General features: G+C 37.5%; 1 protein-coding gene across 1 annotated transcript in view; it reads left to right on the plus strand.

The window, feature by feature from the left end:
- Positions 1-2,193: 2,193 nt before the first annotated feature.
- LOC140802417 (phosphatidylinositol/phosphatidylcholine transfer protein SFH9-like) overlaps positions 2,194-25,799 on the plus strand; it is a 36,021-nt gene continuing 12,415 nt past the window's right edge. Inside the window, exons 1-8 of the mRNA XM_073157939.1 lie at positions 2,194-2,723; positions 14,142-14,241; positions 24,587-24,853; positions 24,933-25,010; positions 25,116-25,217; positions 25,293-25,342; positions 25,446-25,545; positions 25,655-25,726. Coding sequence (XP_073014040.1) covers positions 2,551-2,723; positions 14,142-14,241; positions 24,587-24,853; positions 24,933-25,010; positions 25,116-25,217; positions 25,293-25,342; positions 25,446-25,545; positions 25,655-25,726 — 942 coding nt within the window. The 5' untranslated portion in view covers positions 2,194-2,550. The remainder of the gene's footprint in view (positions 2,724-14,141; positions 14,242-24,586; positions 24,854-24,932; positions 25,011-25,115; positions 25,218-25,292; positions 25,343-25,445; positions 25,546-25,654; positions 25,727-25,799) is intronic.

Raw genomic sequence — 25,799 nt, forward strand, 5'->3', positions numbered from 1 at the left:
ATATATTAATCTAATAAAAATATATGAAGTTATATTTATAATTATAATTAATTGAAAATACACTAATTATACTTGTCTAATAACCATGTTACTAAATATATACATATTCTTGAAAAATTAAATATCTAAAAAGCTAATTTAGATTAACTAAATAAAATAAGTGATTTAGATAGGTGTCTTGTTATCAGAGAAGGAGTTAGAATGACGAGTGGAAGAAGAAGTACAGGAAAAGAAGAAGAAGAAGAAGAAGAGAAGGGAAGGGAGGGAGGCTCACCTCGGCGGTGGCGGCGGCGGCGGTAGAGGCGGCAACGATGGCGGCAGGCTGACATCAGTAAGAGAAGGGGAGAAAGAGAGAGCTCGAGAGAGAACAAGAGAGTTAGAGAGAGAGAGAGGTGGTGAGGGGGGTGCGGCGGTGCCAGCGACAATAATGACGAGAAGGAGCGAGGTGATTGAGAGAGAGAGGAGGGTAAGAAAGAGAGTGAGAGTTAGAGAGTTAGAGAGAGAGAGAGTTATAAAGAGAGAGAGAGAGAGAGAGAGGCGGTGAGGGAGGGAAGGCAGCGACTGCGGCCCGCTTGGCCTGGCTGGCGGTCGTGGGTGCACGTGGTGCCCTTAGCACGCGCCCACAACCTGCATGGCACGAACTGACGGTTGTGGGCGCACGTGGCGCCCTCAGTGTGCACCCACAACTTGCATGGCACGAGCTCATGCCATGCAACACTAAATTTAAATTTTTTTTTTCTTTCTTTTTGTCGCTTTTTTAACTTAATTTATATTATTATTATTATTATTATTATATATATGTTTTTAGATCTAGGTTATTACAGTGGTGGGGTCGGCAGTTCTAGCGGTGTTCTTGAGTAATCGGGTAGTTGTCACTAGCGATGGATCCCTGACCATAGAAGTCTCCTTAGTTACTCTTGCTGCCATACCTCATGTGATTGTCATCTGGTCCGAGGATAACGATGGCTCTGATACCAAATTATTACGAACCGAATAGAGTCGATCAACAACAAGGGGATCTAGGCTTTAGTTAGGTTGAATAACGATTAATGGAGATGATGGAAGGTGGTGGATCTCAGAGAGAGAGAGTCAATGGGTGGTTATGGTGGAGAAGAGAGAATTATTATATTTCTACTCTTAGATTATTTTACTCTTACTCCTAAGATAATCTTAAGGCTAAAATAATTTTTTAATGCTTGGATACTTAACAAAGGAGCCTAAACCCTCTATATATAGATGTTGGGTATAATGAGTTCTAGTAGGGCTAGCCTTAAAGGCTGACATGACTCAAATTAGAATTTGCCTTAAATACTTATATGACTTAATTAGACTTTCCTTAAAGGCTTACTTGATTTAATTAGACTTACCTTAAGAGTTTTCATGACTTATTTAGACTTGTCTTAATGACTTATATGACTAAACTAGACTTGTCTAAAAGACTTACATTATAAAATAATTAAAGGATAAATAGACTCGATCAATCGAGCCCAATGTCTTTGTGAATCGATTTGACTAGACCTGGATCACATCACCTCACTTGCCTGATACTCCTCCATCCATGGACATTCCTTTACTATTAGTTTCCTTTACCCCTCCGGACTGCTCTCTCACTAAGTTTTCAGCTTTTTTAAAGTAGTACCCCACTCTCATGACGACCTTGTCGTACTTCTACACTAATAGTATTGAAGTTATTATGTTATATTTTATTTATTTATTTTCATATACGATGACTTATATAAAAAGGGCCAAGGTGGTCATTTTCAAGGAAAATATTTTTCATAAGAATCCTTTCTTCTCTTTAAACCTATTTCTCGTTTCAAGCCAAAACAATTTTGGGAGGCTAGTTTGGTCAAAAGCTGCTGCATTATCATCTTACTTGCTGTTTTGGAGAAGGGATTAATGCACACCAGCAACTTTTCTTTTTTCGCGCTGCAGATAAAAAGTGAAAGGAAAAAGAGAGAAAAAATTAAAGAAGAAAAGCTATGCGACTATGAGAACCTCGCTTCGCCACTGGTGGAAAGATTGACAAATAGTTATATTACCTTTGTTCTATCGCTCTCTCCGCCACCCTAACGTGGAAGCATGTCAGCAAAGGTCGCAATCCTAAGTCGTCGTCATACGATATATCGCCTTGGTTTACCTCAGCATCACGTCCTCATATGTCAAATGTTCTCGAGGACCTCAACAATACACGCATCTCGTTCGAGCTTTTCTTTTTCTTTTCTTTCTCGTGGTCAGGAATTCGATTTCGAGCATTTTTTCAAACATGGCTCCTCGCCTCCGCCCCCCTGGTATTGAAATTTTGAAATTGTAATTAAATATCTCCGCCTTTTCAAGCTCCCGTTCCAAACGTTCACTCCTCTCAACGAATCCGGTCCCTTTTACCGCCACCTCACCCTTTACACTTGTCCTTCCTGCCCGTCGGAAGCTACGCCTTCTTTCTTGCCCACTGGCGATTCCCTCCCTCACTCCTCCTCCAGAATATGTTCCAATTCGTCCATCGTCTTATTATCATTCTTGGTAATTAGACGTGCGAATCGGAAGGGAGAGATGAGCCCTCCTTTAGCAATGGGAAGAGGGAGGGGGAGGAGGATGGAGTCCAACGCCATCGTTGAGAAAGATGGGAAGGAAGCCGAGGAGAGTGCAGTGGAAGAGTTCCGGAAGGCCCTGATCGCGAGAGATCTGCTGCCGCCTCGCCACGATGATTATTACGCCATGAGGAGGTGAGATTTTTATTCATAAATTCCTTAGTTTCGTAGGTTTTAATTCAACATAAATGATTGTTAATTTGTTATTCTCAAGATTGCTGATATGGGGGGTATTCCAATATCTGTTATTCTTTTGATGTGCTATGAGATTGGTATGTTCATCATTGACATGAAAGTGTAATGAATTTTCTGCTTCAAATCTAGTGATTTATGTGGTTTCGTTAGAAATGTGATGTTAGTGATAGTTATTTCTGATAGGGTGAATGCGAAAATTGGGAAAAGGGGCTTTGGCGATGGTAGAGTACCTACATTAATGCCTTGAATTACAAGTGCCCATTTAGATGATATCTTAGGATGCATATTCTAGAAGAATGGGAACAAAGAAAACATAAAATTTATGATAGATGTTATTAAGAAAACATACGATTTATGATAGATGTTATTATGGCAGGTTTTTTGCTCTTTGGGTAAGTAATGACTACCTTTCAGGCTTTCACAGATCAAGATGATTGAGAAATGAATTAGTGATCTTTTAAGCTGAGTTTTCTATTATTAACTATTAAGAGTGTAAGATTAGAAAATTTCTCAAACTGTCCTTTAACTTTAGTCTTCCTTTATTTAGTTAGATATGATCATCGGGCAGGCTGGGTCGGGCTTTTCGGGCCAATCGGACTTAAGTATTTGTTCACTGCCCCCACCAATCACTCGGGCCGGACCGGGTTTGTGCCGGGCTAGAATAGTCTAGCCCGTTACCGCCCGTCGGCCCGTGAGAGATCGGGCTAGCCGGTCGAGCTGGGTCGGCTCAACCCACTAATCATTCGGCCCAACCCACATTTTAGCTATTTTTATAATTTTTTTTACTATTAGCTTATTTTTTTAAAAAATAATAATAATAAATTAAAAAATTTAAATGTGTGCTTTAAAAAAATGTAAAACGGTACAATATCAAAATTTTAGTTGGTTTTTATTGTAGTAGAACGGGTAAGTACTATAGTAGAACAGGCGGGCTACCGTAGCAGAATGGGCGGGCCTAGTTGCGGGCTAAACGGGTGGGCTTCCGGGATGAATCGGGCGGGCAAAGGGCTGGCCCGTGCAGCCCATGGGTAGTTCGGGCTCGGGCCGGGCCGGGCTGGGCCTAAACTGGGTCCGGGCTAGGCTTAGCCCAGTCTAAATCGGGTCGGATCGTTTGATCAAGTCTACCTTTATTTATGCCAATTCTGCCATGCTTATCTTGTAAAATATATCTTCAGGGTAATTTCTTTTCCGAATCACCTCTTGACTTTTAGCTTGCTATTTTTCTTGGAAACTTCTTATTTAATCTCTAGAGAGTGCAAGATAAAATATCTACTTCCATGCTTAAGCAGTGTTGTGTCCTTGTTTATTTTTCAAGATTCGTTGTCCATCTCCTATATTCGTATACATGCTTTCTAGGTATACTGGAGTGATGGGATACCCTCATGGTGGATTAATGAGGATATGTATAGGCATTGTATAGCTATTTCATGATTCACCGATAAAGATTTTCAGACTCTTACTACAAATCCATCTCTACTATGGTTTTGTATCACAAGCAACCTCCTAAATCAAGGTTGGCTATACCAAAGGCATGTATCGTGCAGATAATCGGCAAGGGGTGTGCTGGTTCGACACACTCCTGCATGCCAATGACATGCCTCTAATATATATTTTAGGGTTTTACTTTTTATATATATTTTTGGTTTGAATATATATATTAAAGCCCTAAATTAGAGTCTTTCATCCTTAGATAATGTTTTAATGGCTTAATTTATTAAGGATATAGTAATAGTCAAGCAGAAATATGATTCAACCAAGGTTCGCAAAATCGGCATCAAGATTAGCCTCCAAAAAAAATAGATATGTGTTAGTCGCTCGGGCGGATCAGACTATTTTTTATTATATAACATATCTCTAATTTTCTTCTTGAAAAAATGAGGTTACTAACATATAAAGCCTAAAAACTAAAAAGTATTAACTTGGTCAAAATAGCTCCAACGAAGAATGTGAGAGAGAGAGTGGAAGAAAAAAAGAAAAAAATTCTGCCATAGTGAAGGAGAGAGAAGAAAAAAAAATTGCAGTGAAGAAATAAGATAGGAGAGAGACATAAAAATAAAGAAAATAAGAAAATCATTATCATCGAGATCATTGGAGTTGGATCTGCGTCGGTGGAGTTTGCCAGAGCTAGATTTCAATGTTGGAGAAACAATAACTACAGTAGGGAGAAAAGAGAGAGAAATAGTGAAAGAGAGAAAGAGAGGAAGAGTGAAAGAGATGAGGAAATCCGGATCTAGATCAGCCAATCCCGATCCGGATTAGGATCAATTGATCCTCCGAATTGTGGATTCAACATATAATATAATCGAATATATTCATTAATTGATAATATTTTAATAATTAAAACTAAATCCTAGTTGAAAATAGTTAATCTGACATCTTCCTATTTTAATTCTGACCAAAGTTTTATTGAACTTAACATATGAATTTCAAATTTTTTGAAATTTGGGGAAAATTTTGGGGGAAATATAATAAATTCAAAATCAAAATTATAAAATTTTGTTAAAATCTATTCATATGGAGTTAATCTAATATATTCATATACCAATTTTCATGCAATTTGAATGAATTTGACATATTACTTTTGATATTTGGGGAAAATTTTAGCTAAAATCAAAATTTCTCTTTGATTCCTATATTTTAAAGAGTGTTTTTTTGTAGATCTAGCATAAAATGTTAGATTATGCAGAGAGATCCTTACAAATAATAGATCTAAAAAAAATGGGCTAGATTTATCTATTTGTATTTCCTAAATTAATTTTTAAAATGCAAAAAAGAAAAGAAAATCTTTGTGTTAACCGGCATGCCAGCGCAAGGCTGTGCATTGTACACCCAAATTAGCTTTTAAAGTTTAAGAAAAGAAAAACAAAAAATTCTGCAATAATCAGCATGGTCGACGCACCCCAGCACAGGGTTAGGCCACTGCACAACCTGTGCTAAGTGCTGATACTCTATTAGCATGGCCTTGTGCTGATCCGTGATGGCTGGTACAATCATCCTTTCCTTATATTATGCATATGATTATATGATAATCCTGGGATTTCTTAAGATTCCCCTATTGATACTTGTTGTCTGATTTCCTTTGTATTTGAAGACCCATATAAGTTGGCACATGACTATGTGTAACATAAGCAAATAATCCTAGGAGTAAGATGGCATAGCATAGATTACAAATTGTGTTACCATTTACATTTTGCGTTTCATCAATTGCTTGATAATACCTTTTGTTTCCCTAGAATTGAAACAACAAAATACTGCAAATTAGGTGAAAGAGTTGTTCTACTTGACCTATAGCCTTTCTATTCAAGCCAACTTTCAAACAATTTTTGTGGGACCTTTGCGGGTGGGAAAATGCAATACAAATGGGCATATTGACTTTTGAGTAGTAGCATGGAGGGTGTTGTCAGGCATAATAACAACTTATATCATAATGCATATGGAGGATGCATAAGGTGAAAGTATTTGCAATAAGGATGACAGTTCCCAAAGGTCAAGAAGTCGGGATATTTTGAAATTTGCAATTTTGTAATGTTTGTCGAGTGGGGTTGATCCAATTCCCTAATTTGGTGGCTAGTCTTTAGAAATGGAAGTATTATTACTTGAACAATTGGTTGAGGTTATTGAACATATATATTCTCAAATTATTCCATCCTTTTTGTTTTAATTTGTTCCAACTATGATCAGTCTGCGTTCAACGGAAAATGAAATAGGAGTTAGGCTATAGGAATTTCCCTAGTTGGGTTAACTCCTCTCGTAGAGCATTTCATTTCAGTCATGTAATTTCCACTATATTCTTAGAACTTAGTTGGAAATGAGATTGAGTCTGCGGAATCTCTATGACTCTATCAGTAAGTAATTCACAATCCATAATTATCCCTAGATTTGCTAGGACAAATTTTTTAATACTTTGATACGATTCGGACTTCACCGACGTCGTCTCGAGTTTGGATTTACCTTAGGATAAGATTGAGTTTTAGGATAAGATTGAGTTTTAGGATAAGATTGTGTTTTAGGATAAGATTGAGTTTTAGGATAAGATTGTGTTTTAGGATAAGATTGAGTTGTTGGTTAGCCTATAAAAGTATGTGTAGGGCAACCAAAATTAGGAATTGAATATTGAGAATTGAGTTTGCCTTGCCTCCTTCATCTTCTTCGCTCCCGTTCCCTCAATCTCCCCGGCGACGCCGCTTCTAATCTCCCTCGACAGGCCAATCACCCTAGTCCCTTAGGAGTGGCCCTCTTCTCCCCCTTCTTCCAATTTATCCATCGCTATCCCTAACCTTTCCATCATCCATAACCCTTCCACCATCACTTTTACACCGGTGCCACCCCATCAACACCGGCCCTCCACAATCCACCATTACCCAGGATTTCGTGCCTTCATCCACGGAATCCAAAAACAGAGTATCCTGACGTTCGTCTACTAAACGAACAATATCTCGAGATCCCCAACTCCGATTCGCCTGAAACTAGATCCGTTGGAAAGCTCTTTTCCGGGCCTACAACATATCAAAATTTCACAGTGATCCAACGGCGGGATATTTCGGGATCTTATCTTAAAGTTCCGTGCAAGATCGTAACAATCTGGTATCAGAGCCATAGCACCAAAAGAGGGTTCGTATCAAGCTGGTATCAGAGCCTATAGCCGAGGAAGGATCGTATCAAGCTGGTATCAGAGCCACCGTTCCTCGGACAAGCGCTTCCAATGACGACCACCAGATCCATGGCTGCACGGCGTGATGATGAAGAAGAGATTCTCCCAATAGAGGAGGAAGAGACGATTGCGGGGACTTCCACCCGCGGAACCATCCGATCTAATCGGAATACGGAAGAGCCTAGCGTTCTATCCATGTTGGGGTCTATTTCAGAGCAGATGGCCATCAACCACCAGATGATGATGGAGATGATGCGGGAACTACGGGCGCCAAGGGAAGCAATGTCTAACGGGAAGGCACCATCGACCCCACGACGCGAGTCCACCCCCTTGAATCAATCCTCACCGGTTCAGCCTTTGCAACCACAAGAGCCGCTGCTACCACCACCCTATGGGCAGAGGCAAGCAAGGATGGTTACACCAGGACCAGTTGCGGGTGAACCCATCCGACGAGCGAATCACCATGGAGACCACATTGGAGATCAAGATCCATGGGCGGGCCGATACGATCCGGAACCACGGCGAGTTGATCTAAACCGAAGGAGGGATCATCAACCCTTCATGGTGCATCCTCCGCCGGTTAGACAAGGAGTTGGGCATGATCCGGAACGAGACAACGGCATTCGTGGACAAGTCGTGCGTCTCGAATTCCCCAAGTTCAAAGGTGGCGATCCAATTGATTGGTTGTATAGGGCGGAGCAATTCTTTGCATACCAAGGTACGGCGGAAGAATACAAGGTGACGCTTGCAAGCTTCCACCTTGAGGATGCGGCGCTTCATTGGTTTCGATCAGCCAATGCCATTGAGGCCATCGAAACTTGGGCTGAATTTTGCGCCGATATCACACGGCGATTTGGAGTATCGGGCTATGAAGACTTTGATGCTCTCCTCTCAAAGACGGTTCAGAAGACCACGGTTGGATCATACCAAGAAGAATTTGAGAGGATTAGTAGCCGATGTCATCCACCATGGACGGATCGGCAACTTCGCAAAGCACCTTCATCTCCGGGCTGCGGGGTGACATACAAGCCGATGTGAGGGCTTTAAGGCCTAGAACCTTAAAGGAGGCCTTCCAAGATGCGGTGCTTATGGATGACAAGCATAGAGCCATGAAGATACACTGGAAGCGAGTTGGACAAGCCAAGGAAGCCGCACTCAAGCTCTACCAAACATAGCGGCAGAAACACTAGCGGAGTACCAAGAGCTGCTACGGCATTGATACCTCCTCGAGCACCCTTGAAGCCATCCCAAGATGTGAAGTACGCACCTAGAGGTCCGGGCGAGCACTCACACCTGCCCAAGTAGAAGAAAGAAGAGCCAAGGGCTTATGCTTCCGTTGTGATGAGAAGTTTGTACCGGGGCATCGTTGTGCTAAACCGATGGGATCGGTGATGCTCATCGATGGATTGGAGGAAGCGGAGGATGAGCTTGCAGCTGAAAGCGCAGATGTGGCTGGACATCGAGGAGAAGAAGTTGAGGAGCAAAACGTGGAGGACGTTATAGCTGAAATCTCCCTCCACGCCTATTCGGGGACGGCGGCGCCAAAGACATTGCGGGTGAACGGAGTAGTCAAGAAGACCACAAAGTGAGAATCTTGATTGACACCGGGTCCACCCACAACTTCATTGACAAGAGGCTCCTTAGGAAGATTGGGCTCGAGTCGGAACCCACGGAAGGGTTCGATGTGACGATTGGAGATGGCACCACCTTGCGAGCAGATTTTATTTGTGGAGGTGTGGTATTGAAGGTGCAAGGCCAAAGTTTCACATTGGATCTTTATCCATTAGCCTTGCGAGGAGCTGATATTGTTTTGGGAACCCAATGGCTTCAAAGCTTGGGGCCCGTAACATTTGATTTCTCAAACCTCACACTGACCTTTCGGAGGAATGGAAGAAAGGTACTGCTGGATGGAAATCAACCGCGGCAAGGACCAACATTGCAACCACTTGTAGGCTTTCCTAGTGCAGGGGACCGAGCTCTACTATTGCAAATGGCTGTTCCTGAACCAGAACATCCCTCACCAAGGAGAATAGCCGCTGACTTGCAAGAGCTGCTGCATGAGTGCCAGGATCTCTTCGAGGAACCCCGAGGACTGCCGCCGAACCGTCGCCATGACCATCGCATCTTCATAAGTAAGTTTTGGTCCGAGTTCTTCAGATTGCAAGGGACTCAAATCAATCTTAGTTCAGCTTATCACCCCGAGACGGATGGCCAAACCGAGGTGGTGAATCGTGGACTAGAGCAATACTTGCGATGCTTCGTGGCGGATCGACCAAAGGATTGGGTCAAATTTCTTCCCTGGGCTGAGTGGTCATACAATACCGCTCATCACTCAAGCATTGGCATGACCCCATTTGAGGCGGTTTATGGGCGCACTCCCCCTGTCTTGCGTGCCTACGATAGACTCGCGGCGACGGATAGGACTGAGCTTGACTTGGAGCTTGCTGATCGAGATGAAACATTGAGACGGCTCAAGACTCACCTAGCCACAAAGACAAAACCGCATGAAGCAAACGCATGACAAAGGCGGAGACGTGAGCGAGAATTTGAGGTGGATCAATTGGTGTTCGTTCGAGCTCAACCGTATCGACAATCCACATTGAGGCCAATTTTGAACCAAAAGTTGGGATACAAGTACTATGGTCCGTACTGAGTGCTACAACGAATCGGTCCAAAGCTTACCGATTGGACCTACCAAAGGAACCAGGATACATCCCGTCTTCCATGTCTCGGCATTGAAGGCCCAGATCGGGCCTAACCATGTAGTGGGTTCGACCTTACCCGAACCAATGGAGGAAGATGGCTCCAATGAGCCGGTTCGAGTCCTAAGTCGTAGGAGAAGACGCCAAGGATCCAGATTAGAGACTGAAGTGCTGATTGAGTGGCTGGGCAAACCTGCGACGAGTCTACATGGGAGCTAGAGACAGACATCATGGATCGCTTCCCAAATTTCAAACCTTGAGGACAAGGTTGCGGAAGCGTGGTGGATTGATACGATTCGGACTTCACCGACGTCGTCTCGAGTTTGGATTTACCTTAGGATAAGATTGAGTTTTAGGATAAGATTGAGTTTTAGGATAAGATTGTGTTTTAGGATAAGATTGAGTTTTAGGATAAGATTGTGTTTTAGGATAAGATTGAGTTGTTGGTTAGCCTATAAAAGTATGTGTAGGGCAACCAAAATTAGGAATTGAATATTGAGAATTGAGTTTGCCTTGCCTCCTTCATCTTCTTCGCTCCCGTTCCCTCAATCTCCCCGGCGACGCCGCTTCTAATCTCCTCGACAGGCCAATCACCCTAGTCCCTTAGGAGTGGCCCTCTTCTCCCCTTCTTCCAATTTATCCATCGCTATCCCTAACCTTTCCATCATCCATAACCCTTCCACCATCACTTTTACACCGGTGCCACCCCATCAACACCGGCCCTCCACAATCCACCATTACCCAGGATTTCGTGCCTTCATCCACGGAATCCAAAAACAGAGTATCCTGACGTTCGTCTACTAAACGAACAATATCTCGAGATCCCCAACTCCGATTCGCCTGAAACTAGATCCGTTGGAAAGCTCTTTTCCGGGCCTACAACATATCAAAATTTCACAGTGATCCAACGGCGGGATATTTCGGGATCTTATCTTAAAGTTCCGTGCAAGATCGTAACAATCTGGTATCAGAGCCATAGCACCAAAAGAGGGTTCGTATCAAGCTGGTATCAGAGCCTATAGCCGAGGAAGGATCGTATCATACTTTTTTTATATTAATCTTAGTCATTTCTCATGGTAATGCAAATGACACTGTGACATCAATCACTTATGGATGTGCTTGGTTAGCAAATTTTCAGTGCTGGCATGAGATGTGTTTCGTTCAATGAAACACCAGAAAGGGGATAAAAATCTCTTCTTAGATCAGAAGCTGTTCTTGTTGAGCTATTCAGTGTTCCAAGTTTTTTGCAAATCAACACAAGCATAGAGTTACAAGCTTATTCATCAAGTAACTCTTGCAATTAGTGAGCAGTCAGTGCTCAAATGGATTCACATTTGGCTAATATTTATCTTTAAGTATTATTTCATCTCAAACCTTTACTACCAAATAGATTAATTTCTATTTAACAAAAGCCTATCTTATCTTTTGTCACATATTTAGACCTTGGTTAGAGAATGAAGTACTATTTGTTTATCTGGCCTACAACCTGATATACCTCTAATGCAACACACAACCCTATAGTAGTATACTCTGTTGAGCAAGAACACCGCAATAAATTTTATATCTCCTAGAAAAATGTTAGAACATATACATTAGTAAATAAAAAGTCTACAAAATCATGTATTTGTCTTATGCAATATTTGCACACTGAGACCTACCATATTTGTTTGTCGTGCAAATATTATATTTAGTTATACTTATTTGATTCATACTTTATACCCTTCTAATTGAATTTATCCATTCCTATCCTACTAGGTAGTATGATATATGAGGTTGACTGTACATAGGGTTGGATAAGTCATAAGTGTTTCTTTTTTGAAGTTTATTAATGATCTAAGTTTTCTAATGTATGTTTTATCAGCTTGATTTTCTAAAGACTACAATCAGTTCCCAGTAATAATATAACTTATTAATATTAGTATCTGAGCCCTTAAGTAACTGATGCTGGGGAGCGTCAAAGAATATGATACAAACTTTGATTCATTGATTCCCTAATGAATACCCAAAGGAAGCATTTATCTAATGATTTGACTCTCACGAATACTAGATAAAAGACAAAATTGAGGAAAACCTTGAAATTTTATTAAGAAAATTAAGTTAATCCGGTAATAGGCTTACATGACTAAATATAGACTAATAATATCCAATACCCTAATTTGCCAAAAAGTTTCAACTTAGACATATGGACAACTACCTTCACCCGACCAAACTACATTAGAATAAATGGAATTATATTTTGAGTTCTACATAGAATTATATAAGCAAAACAAAATTTTCCTAAAATTGAAAAAAATAAGTAATTTGAAAGTCTAAAACATGGAATTTAGCCAAAACAAGTCATACCTTATGATGACCTAGAAGGCTGTGATGACTTTTACCATGGATGGCCGTGCCGATCGGCACGTCCCATGCTGGCCGGCACTTACCGTGCCGGCGGCGTACCGACACATGGCATGAGGGGGTGCCGAACGGCACTGCTCCTAATAGTTATGCCGCTTGTCGTTGACCTCGTTGTCGAGCTACCCGTTGCTGATCGCCGTTGCCGTCGCCCGAGCGCGTCGGGTGCCCTAGCCTGATAGAGGAGGAGAGAGAGAGAGAGAGAGAGAGAGAGAGAGAGAGAGAGAGAGAGAGAGAGAGACGACGGCGAAGGCGAGCAGCGATCGGCAACGACGAAGGCAAAGGTGAGTATCCCTTTTTTCTTCTCTCCTCTTATGGCATGGCCGGCAAGTGCTGTGCCATGCCGGCCGGTGGTCGGCACGATCTGTGCCTGTGGCACGGCCATCATTGACTTTTACTCTTCATCTCATTTCTCATATCCCTATAAGATTTCATCCAATCCTAAGTCAGTCACATCATACACTGTTTCCTACTCAAATTTTATAAGGTTATCTATTGATCTCCTAAACAATCCTTTACTAGAAACTACAAGATATAGTACTAGTGTTGTAAATGCTGTCAAAGATTTTGCTTTTATTTTATTAAGACTGCCTTATGTTATTTAATCTTGTAACTTTCCTTTTTTTTTATTCAAAATTGAGAATGTCTAGTAAGCACAAATGTCACCAACATCTTGCCAACATGGTCATTGACTCATTCCTGCTCGGTATGACAAACCATTTTGTGACGTTAGTTGAAAGAAATAGAAATACGGGCATAGCTAGATCTTAATTCAAGATTATGCCAGCCAATATTTTAGTTATACCCATTCTACAAAAGAGAAGGGCGAAATAGAACAATAGTGGTAAATTTTAAAATTAAGAGGGGATAGGGCAGTATGTTGGCTAGAATCAAGGAGAAAGATAGATGTTAGATAATCAGTTGACTCAAAAACTTAAATTATTAGGTAATGGATCACTTGTATATCATACCTTTAACATACACCATTATGTGTGACTCCTAATACCGTACGTTGACAGATGATGGATTATAGGATGTGCAACTCGCCATTTCAATACTAAAAGTTAGGGAATAAAAGTGGGCAATTGAGATTTGAACCTATAACCTCTAAAAAAAATAGCTCTGATACCATATTGGCTAATTAGTTGAAGCAAAAGCTTAAACTATTAGGTAATAGACCAAAAATGATAGCATGCCTTAACAATAGAGTACTTATATTAGGAGCAACTCCAAAGTCTTCATAAAAGGCCATAGGGAGCTGAAAAGATCAACAATTGATGAATTAATTAATGAGAAAAAGCTTTTGTTGGGCAATCTTTTTTGGGTCATTGGAGTTGTAATCAAACAAAGCCCAGCCAGAATATAGATTGGTCTCATAATTTAAGCTCGGCCCGACTCGACCTAATGGACTAAAACACTCTTGACATAAACCACCAAAAAATGGGTCAGGTGGGTAGGGTCGAGTTGGGTCACCCATGGTCAAACCTAATATATGTCTTCGATTGTTAGAATTGTGCTTCAAATTCATTATCTTCAATTGTTGTAAAAATTCGATATTGGTTGACTTTGTTCCTTTCATATTATTATGGTTCATCTTTATTCTTGCAGGTTTTTGAAGGCTAGAGGGTTTAATATTGAGAAAGCAATCAGCATGTGGTCAGAAATGCTTCATTGGAGGAGAGAATTTGGTGCAGATAGTATCTTGCAAGTAAGTACAATGCCTTAATATCACTTTATCCTCTCTTCTGGGTAAGTTACCTGTGCTGATCTAACATGCATTGAATTATCTGAATTGCTGTAGTCAGTGGACATTTTTTAAATCATCGTTGAGTGCTGATCAATTGAGTTATGAGATATATAGGTTATATATATTTTGTGGTTTCTAGTCAGCAAATCATGAGAACCCGACATCAAACATCATGTATGACCAACTCAATGTGAGAATTCAGTTCTATGAGAGGCTCAATTTCTGAAGCATTTTCTTGTATTTGATGAAATTCATGGCTAACTTTCGCAGAATATGTATAACTATTCCTAACATTGGACCATCAACATGTGACTTGAGTTTGTTATTTATCATTTAGTTGTGGTATATTAAATTGGTTGAACAAGCACTTCAGTTTGCGATATGTGTTTCAACTTTCAAGTATCTTAACCTTGAAAACAACAAAATTAGATCAAGCTTTGCATTGAAAAAATCTAGAAAGTTACTACATTTAATAACTTTGATGATATTGTAGAATGGGTCTTGTAGATTTACCTTTTAGTGGTTCATTCGGCACAATTTTACTATAATTAATTTAAATTTATCTTAAAATTGAGGAAAATGAAATACTCCAATTGGTGGCATGGTAAAGGAACAAGCAATGATAGTCGTGCCACAGGCACGGACTGTGTCGAACACCGGTCGGCACGGCACGGCACGGCACGTGCGGCAGCACTTGCCGGCCGTGCCATAAGAGGAGAGAAAAAAATAGATACGTGCCATAAGAGGAGAGAAAAAAAATAGATACTCACCTTCGCCGTCGCCGCTCGCCGATCGCCGCTCACCGATCGCTGTCGCCGCTCGCCAATCGCCGTCGCCGCCGCCGCCGTCGTTGCCGTCGCCGTCGTTGCCGTCGCCGCCGCCGCCGCTGTCGGGTGCCCTAGCCCGAGGGAGAAGAGACCGAGAGAGAGTGAGAGAGAAATTGAGAGAGAGAGATCAAGAGAAAGAGAGAGAGATCGGTTAAAACTTAAGTTGCGGATCCGGATCCGTCGTGCCATATGCCGGTACGCCACCGGCGCGGCAAGTGCCGACCGGCACGCCCCGTGCCGATCGGCATAGCCATCCTTGGGAACAAGAGTTGTACATAAAATATAAGACAAGAGTATCACTTAATAGTGTATTTCTAATTTTCCATGTTAAATTATGTCTACTAGTTTTATTTCATAATTTATATGAAAAGATCATTAAAAATCCAATCTAGGGAATGTTGATCCATGCGACTGTGCTAGCCAAATCGGGAGTAATGTACTTCACTGTTCCATAAAATGAGAACACTTAGTTATCTAATATGTGAAGCTTGAGTAATGTTAAGAGGTTGTAACTTGTAAGATAACTTTATTCACCCAAAAGGAAATTTATTACTTGAGAAAACCTACTCTAGGTGCGAAGCATCCACCATAGAATCCTCAATCCATCGAGCACCATAAACCATACTAGAGTAGGGGTGAAAACAATTCGGATAAGGATTTTGCCATTTTGGATAGTGGCAAAACCATATCCTTATCAACTTCTCGTTTTGGATTCAAATACAGATACAAATAGTGGACATATAGAAAAATTAATTATATAATGCCCTATTCACTTGATATGGACAAATATCAGATTTATCCAAATATGATATGTTAATATAATAATATGGTATTACTAAAATATGTAGCACAGTAAAAAAAATAAAACATATACGAGATTCATTTAAAAATAAAAAATGAGCTTTATTATATTTTAATTTTACTATTTTCATAATATATAAACTGAATTGATATATTAATACATATTTGGATAGGATTCCTTAACCTATATCTATATCTATATCTGGATAGAACCATTCAGATAAGATACAAATTCAGATTTGAGTATGATGACTTTAGATCCATATCTAGAAAAACTTGAATATGTAATCGGTTGAATAAAATTTTATCTGGCCCATTTTGGTATTTTACCCCGAATTGCACACCTTTTACTTGCCAATCATTGTTTCTCAAAAATTGATTACCACTAGTACTTGTGTATGCCTGTGATAACTTTAGTAATAGCCCAAATTCCTGTGGGCCTGTTTGGTTGCGGGATAAAGAAAAATTGGGATTGGAATAAAATGAGGACTTATTACGAAGAAAGAAAATTTTAGCCCGATTTCTTTTAGGGTGTTTGGTTGAAGAAAGAATGATAAGTTTTGGGATAAAAATATGGGATAAATATAGTGCCTGATTGTGATAGTTGAAATTAAGGATGATCTAGTTTAATATAAAAATATATTTGTTATTTCATTTTTTGGATTAGTATAGGAAATGGGTTTAGAATTATACCCAAATTGTGATTTTATTTTATGTTATAATATCATATTGTGGTTGCTTTTAGAATTTCTAGCCAAAACTAATTTAACTTAATTTACCACATTTACACAATATAGATACTATTACAAATAACATCACAAATAGATATCCCATATCAAAATATCTTTATTAAAAACCAAGGTTTTAAAGGCTGTAGGTGGTAGATAGGCAAACAAGGGATCATGTAGCACCTAAGCACTAGCAGGTGCCCAAGATTTAAAGCAGTTAAAAAATAAACAAAGAAAAGATATAATAGTTAGAGAAGAAGTTAAAATTAATATCTACAATCCAAAAAATGTACTATCATGTAGCACCTAAGCGCTAGCAGGTACCTAAGATTTAAAGCAGTTAAAAAATAAACAAAGAAAAGAAATAATTGCTAGAGAAGAAGTTAAAATTAATATCTACAATCTAAAAAAAGTACTAACGTATCCTTGTTAAGAACTATAGTAGGCTATTAGAATCTACTAATTAATCATGTACAATAATTTTGATTTTCAAAATCAATCTACGTACTAAAATAAGATATAGATACTAAGATAATCACCTAGACAGGACATAAGTGATAGCGGTATTGATATCAAGTCGTCGAAGAAAAAATGATATGTATCAACAATATTAGTAGTATCGGCTGTTTTTGTCACTAGTATATCAACCATTTTAGTTTTAGTTTTTTAGACTATTTTCTAACTACTTAAATTCTATAAATAATTTAAAATGTAGGAAATCTCAAAAGTTCATAAAAAATGACAAAGATCAGAAAATAAAGATTACTCACATAAGATATTAACAACATAACATAAAGAGTGAAAATACTAAGAACAATATTGAATTCCAAATGGATTCAGTAAACACATGTGTTCATTATTGTCACCTTGGAACAAAAGAGCAAGAAAGCACGAGCTGAGGCTAATGACCACCTTTCTAACAAAGATGAGCATGGGAGGTGTTAAAAAAGATTGTAAGAAAAGTGGAGTGAAGAAAAAAATATAAACAAAGAGGTTAAAGGAGTAGAAAGAAAATGGGAATAATATGTAAAATGTGGAGCCGACTTTGGGACATAAAATATTGATTTCCTGAGTTAGATTCACGTAAAATTCAACTTACTATTGTGATCTGCATATAGTCCCCATAAAAGATAAAAAAATCAAAATTGTTTATTTATAGCTAATATAGCCGATACATATCGGTTTATACAGCCAATATTGGACAATACGGACAATATTGGGTCAAACCAAGAGAAAACTAATTTCGATAACAGTTTCAAATCGGTAATGGCTGGTATCGATACATATCAGCTGATACCTTGAACCATGCTCTTGCCTGTCCGGGTCTAAGAAAGAAGATATGCATAGCCTTAACTTTAACCCTTTCCTCCTAAAGGGACTATTTTCTTGACTTAAATCCATGGCTTTTTAGATGTCGGCAAGCTTTATTGTACACTTTCTTGTCGATCAAAAAATTCATCCCACACAATTTTTGATAATTTCAAAATCAATTTTGAATAGAATGAGGGAAATTAAATTTCTCAATTTTATTCAGACCTTGAAAACTATGACAACATTGGGACTTAATTCTCTTTGACAAATAATAACTACAATCTATGATCTTATATTTGATGTTACAGATATTAGAGTGACTAAAAATGAACAACTATAACTCTATAAGTAACTCTAATACTGCAATGGGTAAACAATAATAGCATAGATTCAAGTAGCGGTCGATCTGGATCTGTATTGCCAAAATGAATTAGCTTATATGGCTGGTTTTGTCGATCCCCACTCTGAATTGTCCGAAACGGAAGGCTGATACAATCAACACGGCCATTACGTACCCGATTCCAAAATAGATACCTAGAACCTTGAATAATAGTACATTCATTAAAAAAATCAAATAATAATATCTTTTACAAAATACTTTAGTGTAAGAAAAAAATTAGGTTTTATTTTCTGTTGGTTGCCATTTGGACAATTGGGGAAAACAGAAAATTTTGTGTCGAAACCTAACATGACATGAATATGGAACATGGATACAACACGGCGATATAAACTCAATGATAGAACAAATGTTGAAAAATTAGGACATGACATATTTAGGACACGACAAAATAGATGAATAAAAAAGTTATATATATATATATATATATATCTAGATATATATATATTCTATCTACATCTAAAGAAATATTTTGCTAATTATTATGTAAATACACATGCATGCATGTTCTATTCACAAGAGACAATTAAAGTGTACATGAAGCAACTGAAAAATCGTAACAAGTCACAAATGTCATGCTACTACATGACAATACAATTCGATATTGTGATAATTAAATAATTACATTATTTTTCTCCAATGCACTAGCCTGTGATTTCTGCGGTACATATCTTCTTGATATGTAGAAAATCCCTACAGTAGATGATTTGTGCTATATATTTCTATTGAATATGCTAAATCTTGTGTCCAAAACATCTTCTAAACCTAGCCCAAAACCTGCTTATACTAAATCTCGTGTCCAAATTCCAAAATGTGTCTTGGGCATGTCCTCGCATGTCCAGTCGTGCCCTATGAGTGTTTGAATTTATTTTATCTTTTTAAGTATTGCATACTTTTTAGAAGTGTTTGACATGTGTCCAACGCGTATTGGTGTCTGACAGACACGAATATGGTATATTGTTTGAAGTGTTCATGCTTCTTAGGATGAAACCAAGGTCAAACCTAGTAATCTTGTTGGTTTCAGCCTTAGTTTTCAATAAGGTTCAGCAGCTACTGTTTCTTGGGTGAAACTTCAAACCATGATTAGAGCTATAAACTATAAAGTAGTGTCATTATCCCTTATGCTGACCCATCCATATATGATGACCTTAGTTTCATGGGACTTGCCTAAAGTGCTTCCCATACATTTGATGAGCAAACTTTAGTTTCTTGCCACTTAGCTCTAGAATCAACTTGGCTCTAAAACTAAGATGTAAATTATGTTTAGAATGTATTTTCTTCACTAGAAGTTTGATAGTATTCATCCAACACAAGGATGCACCCTCTATTATTTGTAGACTAATAGTTGAATTAGGTTTCAATATTTCACTAACATTTTAAGTTTCATATCAATTTCTATTATAATATTATTCTAAAGTCTTAGACATGTAGATATTAAATATGTAGCTTTCTTTCCTTTTATCTTATCATTTATGGGATAATCATTTTTTTACCATATGTTATATTGGTTGACAACAAATTGAAAATATATTATTTATTTATTTATTGGCATATCCATGCCGTATCTGTATCCTACTTTTAAGAATTTATCATATCCCCGTATTCGTATCTCTGTATCCCTGTATCATGTATTCGTATCAATGCTTCATAGGCTGCAGTCAATTCAAAGAGCGATCCAATTTTCTCTTAATTATGCTATTCATGCTTTTTAAGTGTTGGTCAAGGCTAGCATGGTACATAATAGCTAGCACAGCCTAGTGGTTTTACACAAGGTGCACCAAGTCTGTGGCACATATCATGTGCCAATATGGTACAAAGCCAACAAGCACTACCTTGGTTAGAGGTCGCCAGCATGTCTTATGTGGGTGGCCTGTAAAAGCTTGATGTTAGGGCTGGACCAATCACTCAACCAGAATTTTAGTTTCAATTAAAGCATGAAATACTTCTTGCTAGATGACTTTATCATTGAGACTGCTTTCTGCTATGAATGAGCTCTCTTTGCTGACGGAATTACTTTACATTACGAAAGAAAAGGTGACAACAAAGTTCCTAAACTCGGTATCGAGATCGGGATTAGCCGTTAGAAAAAATGATACATATTGACCATACCAGCTATATCGGTCACTCGTACCAAATCAGACTACTTTTAATTACGTAAAATTCTAAATATTATTTAAAATGTAGAAAAAATTCTAAAAATTTATAAAATAATAGAAAAATAAGAAAATCAAAATTAGTCAAAGCCTAAAAACTAAAGAAAAAATTCACTTAAAACTATAATAAATTTCGGCTTGAATTAGACAATTTTTTATACTTATAAATTACTACTGCAGAACAACATGAAAAAAGTGATCTCTCTAAATAACAAATGAGAAAAGAAAAACCCATTCATGTTCACCAAAGTGTGGACTAGCCGAGGGGCTCATCGGATTGACGACAAAATGAGCTCAGTGAAGTATGAGAGTTGGATGAGAGTGTATGAGAGATAGAGGGTAAAAACTGAAAATTTAAAAAGAAGGCAATTAGTGATATTAATTAATAATGTCTTCTAAGTAAGAAACATTTTAGATTCAACTTGAATCTTAAAAAAAATTAATTTCAACCAATATTGTTGTTTTCAGTCGATATGACTAAGACTGATTTCGGGTCTAGATTGGGATTGATTATGGACGATCCCGATCCAAATCAGCTGATTCAACTCTAGATCGGTCGATTCAATAGATCGCAGGTGACTTACTTTTCATTGGACTGGCCTACCTACACTAAAAATAAGTGGCTTCCTTTTCATTGGGCTAGCCTACTTAGATTATCAAGAAAATTTAATTAAGTTGCCTAACCTAGCACTATAGAAAAAGATGATAAAAAAAAATTCCAAGTCCTTCTATTATAGTGCAATTATATAGTCAAGATAAAAGGGACTAAACCGTGGTGGCAAACTTCCAACCATCATAATAGATACTAATTTTGCTGACTCAGTGTTCGGTTTCTCCACAACCTACTTTTTGTGGTTTGCATGCAACCATTGTAATCTACACCCTGAAATCTAGAATTCCTACAACATAGTGCTCCTTCTACCAATACTCATCAAGCATATATTGTGCATGTTGCAATTTGTAACAGTATGAATAAAGCAAAATTAAATAAGACAGAAAGAACTAGTGTACTAGGGAAGGATCAACAATCACAAGGTAGGCCTAATGTTGTCTTCAAGATTCTTATGGTAAGGTTGTTGATCCTCATGGTCACATGGAAGGAAGCTGCATATACCTAATGAAGTTCTTTTGGCTAAGATTGAAGCATAAGTGATTAGTATTACTTACTAAAAACCGGCAGGGTTTGCTCGAAGTGATCATGATTCAGCCATGTTCACCATGCTCTAGTTGAACTGATTCTGGTGATAGAATTGATTGACCTCCCACGGAAAAGCATGTAATGTTGCCAGGAAGCCTGAAGAATGAAAGACGCTCTGTCCCCCAATTTCTTGATGTACTGAAGAAAGCTCCCGGTCACGGCAACAGAAAGGCAATGGCAAAAGGGTAACATCCATAGAAGACTATAGATGTGAATTTCCCCTCCAAACAATTTACTACTATTACTTTCATATGCTGATTTAGCATAATCCTAGTGAACACTAATCATAAACCACTTTTTTTCTAACAATTTAAGTTTTTAGAAAAATTGGTTATCTAACATTGCATCAAAATAAGAGGTCCTCAGTTCGAACCCTGCAAGCCTATCTTATCAATTAAATAGAAAGAACCTCTACCCACCCATTTAAGTCAGGTACACTTCTTGAGCCTATCAAAAGCATCTCAACCTCAGATGCGAGGAGTGTTAGAATATAAGATAGAAATCACCATTCTCCAACAGCTTAGGTTTTAGAACAATTGGTGAGTCAACAATCCAGAATAAGAGATTATTGTCAGATAGTTGCCAAACTAGACATTGGTTGAAGGTTTGATATGAGCATGGCAATTTAGTGGTTCTCATGAAGATTGGAAGTTTTAACTCAAAGTATACATTTCAGGATAAAGAATAGATCTTTAAATAGGTTTTCAGTTATATGTTTAATTCATTATCAAATAAATAAAGCCTTAAAGTATCACGAAGGATTAGACAATCGTATATACATATAAAATATATGTTTTATATCATCTTTTAGCACACAGAAAAAAAAGGATTGGATGATCAAGAAATGTACTGGAGCTGTATTGGAAAATAAAAATTAATTTTTTAATTCATTATCAAATAAACAAAGCCTTGAAGTATCATGAAGGATTAGACAATCGTATATACATATAAAGTATATGTTTTATATCATCTTTTGGTACATAGAAAAAAAAAAAGATTGGATGATCAAGAAATATATTGGAGCCGTATCGGAGCTGTATCGGAAAGTTAAAAGTAATTTTTTTAATTCGGATACTCCCCCGGCCGTATTCGATACATATTGGGCCATCGGCACATGTTTAACATAGTTTTAATAAAAAAAATTAAGATACTTAAAAAGATATTTTTGGCAAGATTTCGAAACTCGGTATTAGGATCGGAATCGGTCATTATGGATAACAATATGTATCAACCGTATTAGTTGTATCGGTTGTATTGGTCCCCTATCTCGGATTGGGCTATTTTTAATAATGTAAAATTCTAAATTTTATTTAAAAATACAAAAATTCTAGATAATTAGAAAAAATAATAGAAAAATAAGAAAATAAAAATTATTCACATATTGAGCCAAAAAAGTAAAAATTTTTACTTTTGAAATTATTCTTCACTATGTGAGTAAAAATTATTCACATTCATGAGTTTGAATTATTCAATTGTTGTTACATTCATGGTACTATGATGAATTTCAACTTGAATTTGACAATTTTTATACTTGTAAATTTCTACTATAGAATAGTGAAAAGATATATAGTAGTAAGAAAATAGAAGTTAAAAAATGGTTGAGAAAGAAAGAAGAGAAATGAGGAAAAAAATACTTCTCCGAGTTCACCAAAGTGTGGAGTAGCCGAAGGGGCTCATCGAATGAGCTCGGTAAATTGTGTGGGATGGGAGGAGAGTGAGAGATGGAGGGTAAAAACTAAAAACTTAAAAAGAAGGCAATTGAGGATATCAATTATATGTGAAATATATTTTAGATTCAAACTGAATTTTCAAAAAATTTAGTTTCTGCCAATATTGCCAAATTTTGGCTAAAATTGGTTGATCCCGATCTAGATCCATGGTTTTTGGGTCTTCGGCACATCAATCTTTGGTTTTTGATTTGAATATATATGTTTTAAAACCTACACTGTCTTTTATCTTTAGATTATATTTGTAAATAACTTAATTTATTAAAGATATAGCAATAGTCAAATATAAATATTATTCAATACATAATTGAATATATTCATTAAGATAAATGTTTATGATTGAATACTATATAATATAATTAAATAGATAATAACATTCAACACATAATATTAATTGATAATAATTTAATAATTAAAAATAATATCTAGTTGAACGTAGAATGACAGAAAGGATCAAAATTTCATTTGCCAGCATAATAATAACATGAGAATGTTGCATTAAAAACTGTCAATAATCTTTAGTATATTGATGATTTATTTGCTGGCACAAAAATAATATTAAAGTTGATCGATAAGGATTGATGAGAATTGAAAAAAAATTAAAAAATAGGCTCCACATTGGCACGAGTCAACATGTACCCGTGCCTGACCAGCATGCTTTGGCACTCACCCATGCCGGTTGGCATGCCTTGGCCATCATTGGTTATAGGAATGGACTAGCCTAATATCACCCTACAACCAGAGATGATAATAGCAAACTGTCGATAAGAAAGCCTTTGGTTTCAAAAGCGTTTTCTTATTTAATCGATTCCAATAGACCCTATTTGTTTTTATAATGAACCATAGTTAAATGTGATGACTCTCTGTAGACTATTTAATATTACTGCTATTGTTTTTGGAAATTCGAATCGTAAAGGTTTTGCTCTAGATCAGAGCATGTTAACTTTCAGGACAATCATTCTCTTGATTCTTACTATCTATTTCCTATCTTGATCCATCCTTGTTTAACTTCTTTTTAATCATGTTTCTTTTACAGTAATCCTTCTTACTTCTATGCTTTTATCAGGTTTATACTACTTTAGATATTATGCCTCTCTCAAACGAGTCTGTTTAATATTGTACGTATTGCACAATTTATGCTAATAAGTTGATTTTGTTATTAAGGACTTTGTTTTGGATGAACTGGAGAAGGTGCTTCTTTACTATCCTCATGGATTCCATGGAGTGGACAGGGATGGCAGACCCATTTATATTGAGAGACTTGGGAAAGCCGACCCAAATAAACTCATGAATGTAACCACAATTGAACGTTTTCTAAAGTACCATGTTCAGGCATTGGAGAGACTATTCATTGAGAAATATCCAGCATGTTCTGCTGCAGCCAACAAGCACATTGATACAGTAATAACAATATTAGATGTACAAGGAGTGGTAAGTTGCTGTTTATTTGTCCATTTAAGTGCACTCCATTTTTATGTTTGCTGGGCACCTGACCGAGCTTCCTATGCAGAACTGGGTGAGCGTAGGCAAATTGGCTCATGATATTGTTCTTCGCATTCACAAAATAGATGGTGATAACTATCCTGAGGTTATAAATTCTTGAAAGTTGATATAGCTTAGAAAATAGCCTGCTTCTTAAATGCAATTATTTCTTTTATTTTAATTTTTTCTTGATCTTAGCTCATTTATGTAGATTTTGCATAAGATGTTCATTGTCAATGCTGGAAGTGGTTTCAAATTACTGTGGAATGCTTTAAGAGGTTTCATTGACCCAAGGACATCTGCAAAGATTCAGGTAAAAGTGCTTTTCTGCATCATTTAACATTAGATATTTTATAAGCTAATCTCTTTCTTTTTCTCATCTTTGCAGGTCTTAGGAGATAAATACCATAGTACATTACTTGAATTAATTGATGCAAGGTTTAAATTTTTGTTTCTCTTCTATTGTTTATTTTCTTTTTTCTACATTTGTCATTTTAATGGTCTGTTCCAAGGTACTTCAGTGAGATCCTTTTCATTGCAGTCAATTGCCCAAATTTCTTGGTGGTTCTTGTTCTTGCCCAAATGAGGGAGGATGTCTTAGATCCAGTAAGGGACCCTGGAGGGATATGCAGATAGCGAAAGTATGAACAATTTATATAGCGTAATTTATTTTGAGATAATTCCCAAGTTCAAATTCAGTGAAAAGCATTTTCATCGTATACCTTTTTTTGTACATTATCCTTTTCTTAGGCAACTCACAACGAGAAAACAAGATCAAGGGACATAACTCATCTATCTGATGAAGAGGAAGACATTTTCCAGGTTGGACTACATATGTCATGTTCTAAAAATGATATAGAAAAGTGAGGTGGCTTACTCATGGCTTGATTGTTAC

Source organism: Typha latifolia, chromosome 15, assembly GCF_019914945.1.
Source record: "Typha latifolia isolate L0001 chromosome 15, TyphaL0001v2, whole genome shotgun sequence".
Lineage (NCBI taxonomy): Eukaryota > Viridiplantae > Streptophyta > Magnoliopsida > Poales > Typhaceae > Typha > Typha latifolia.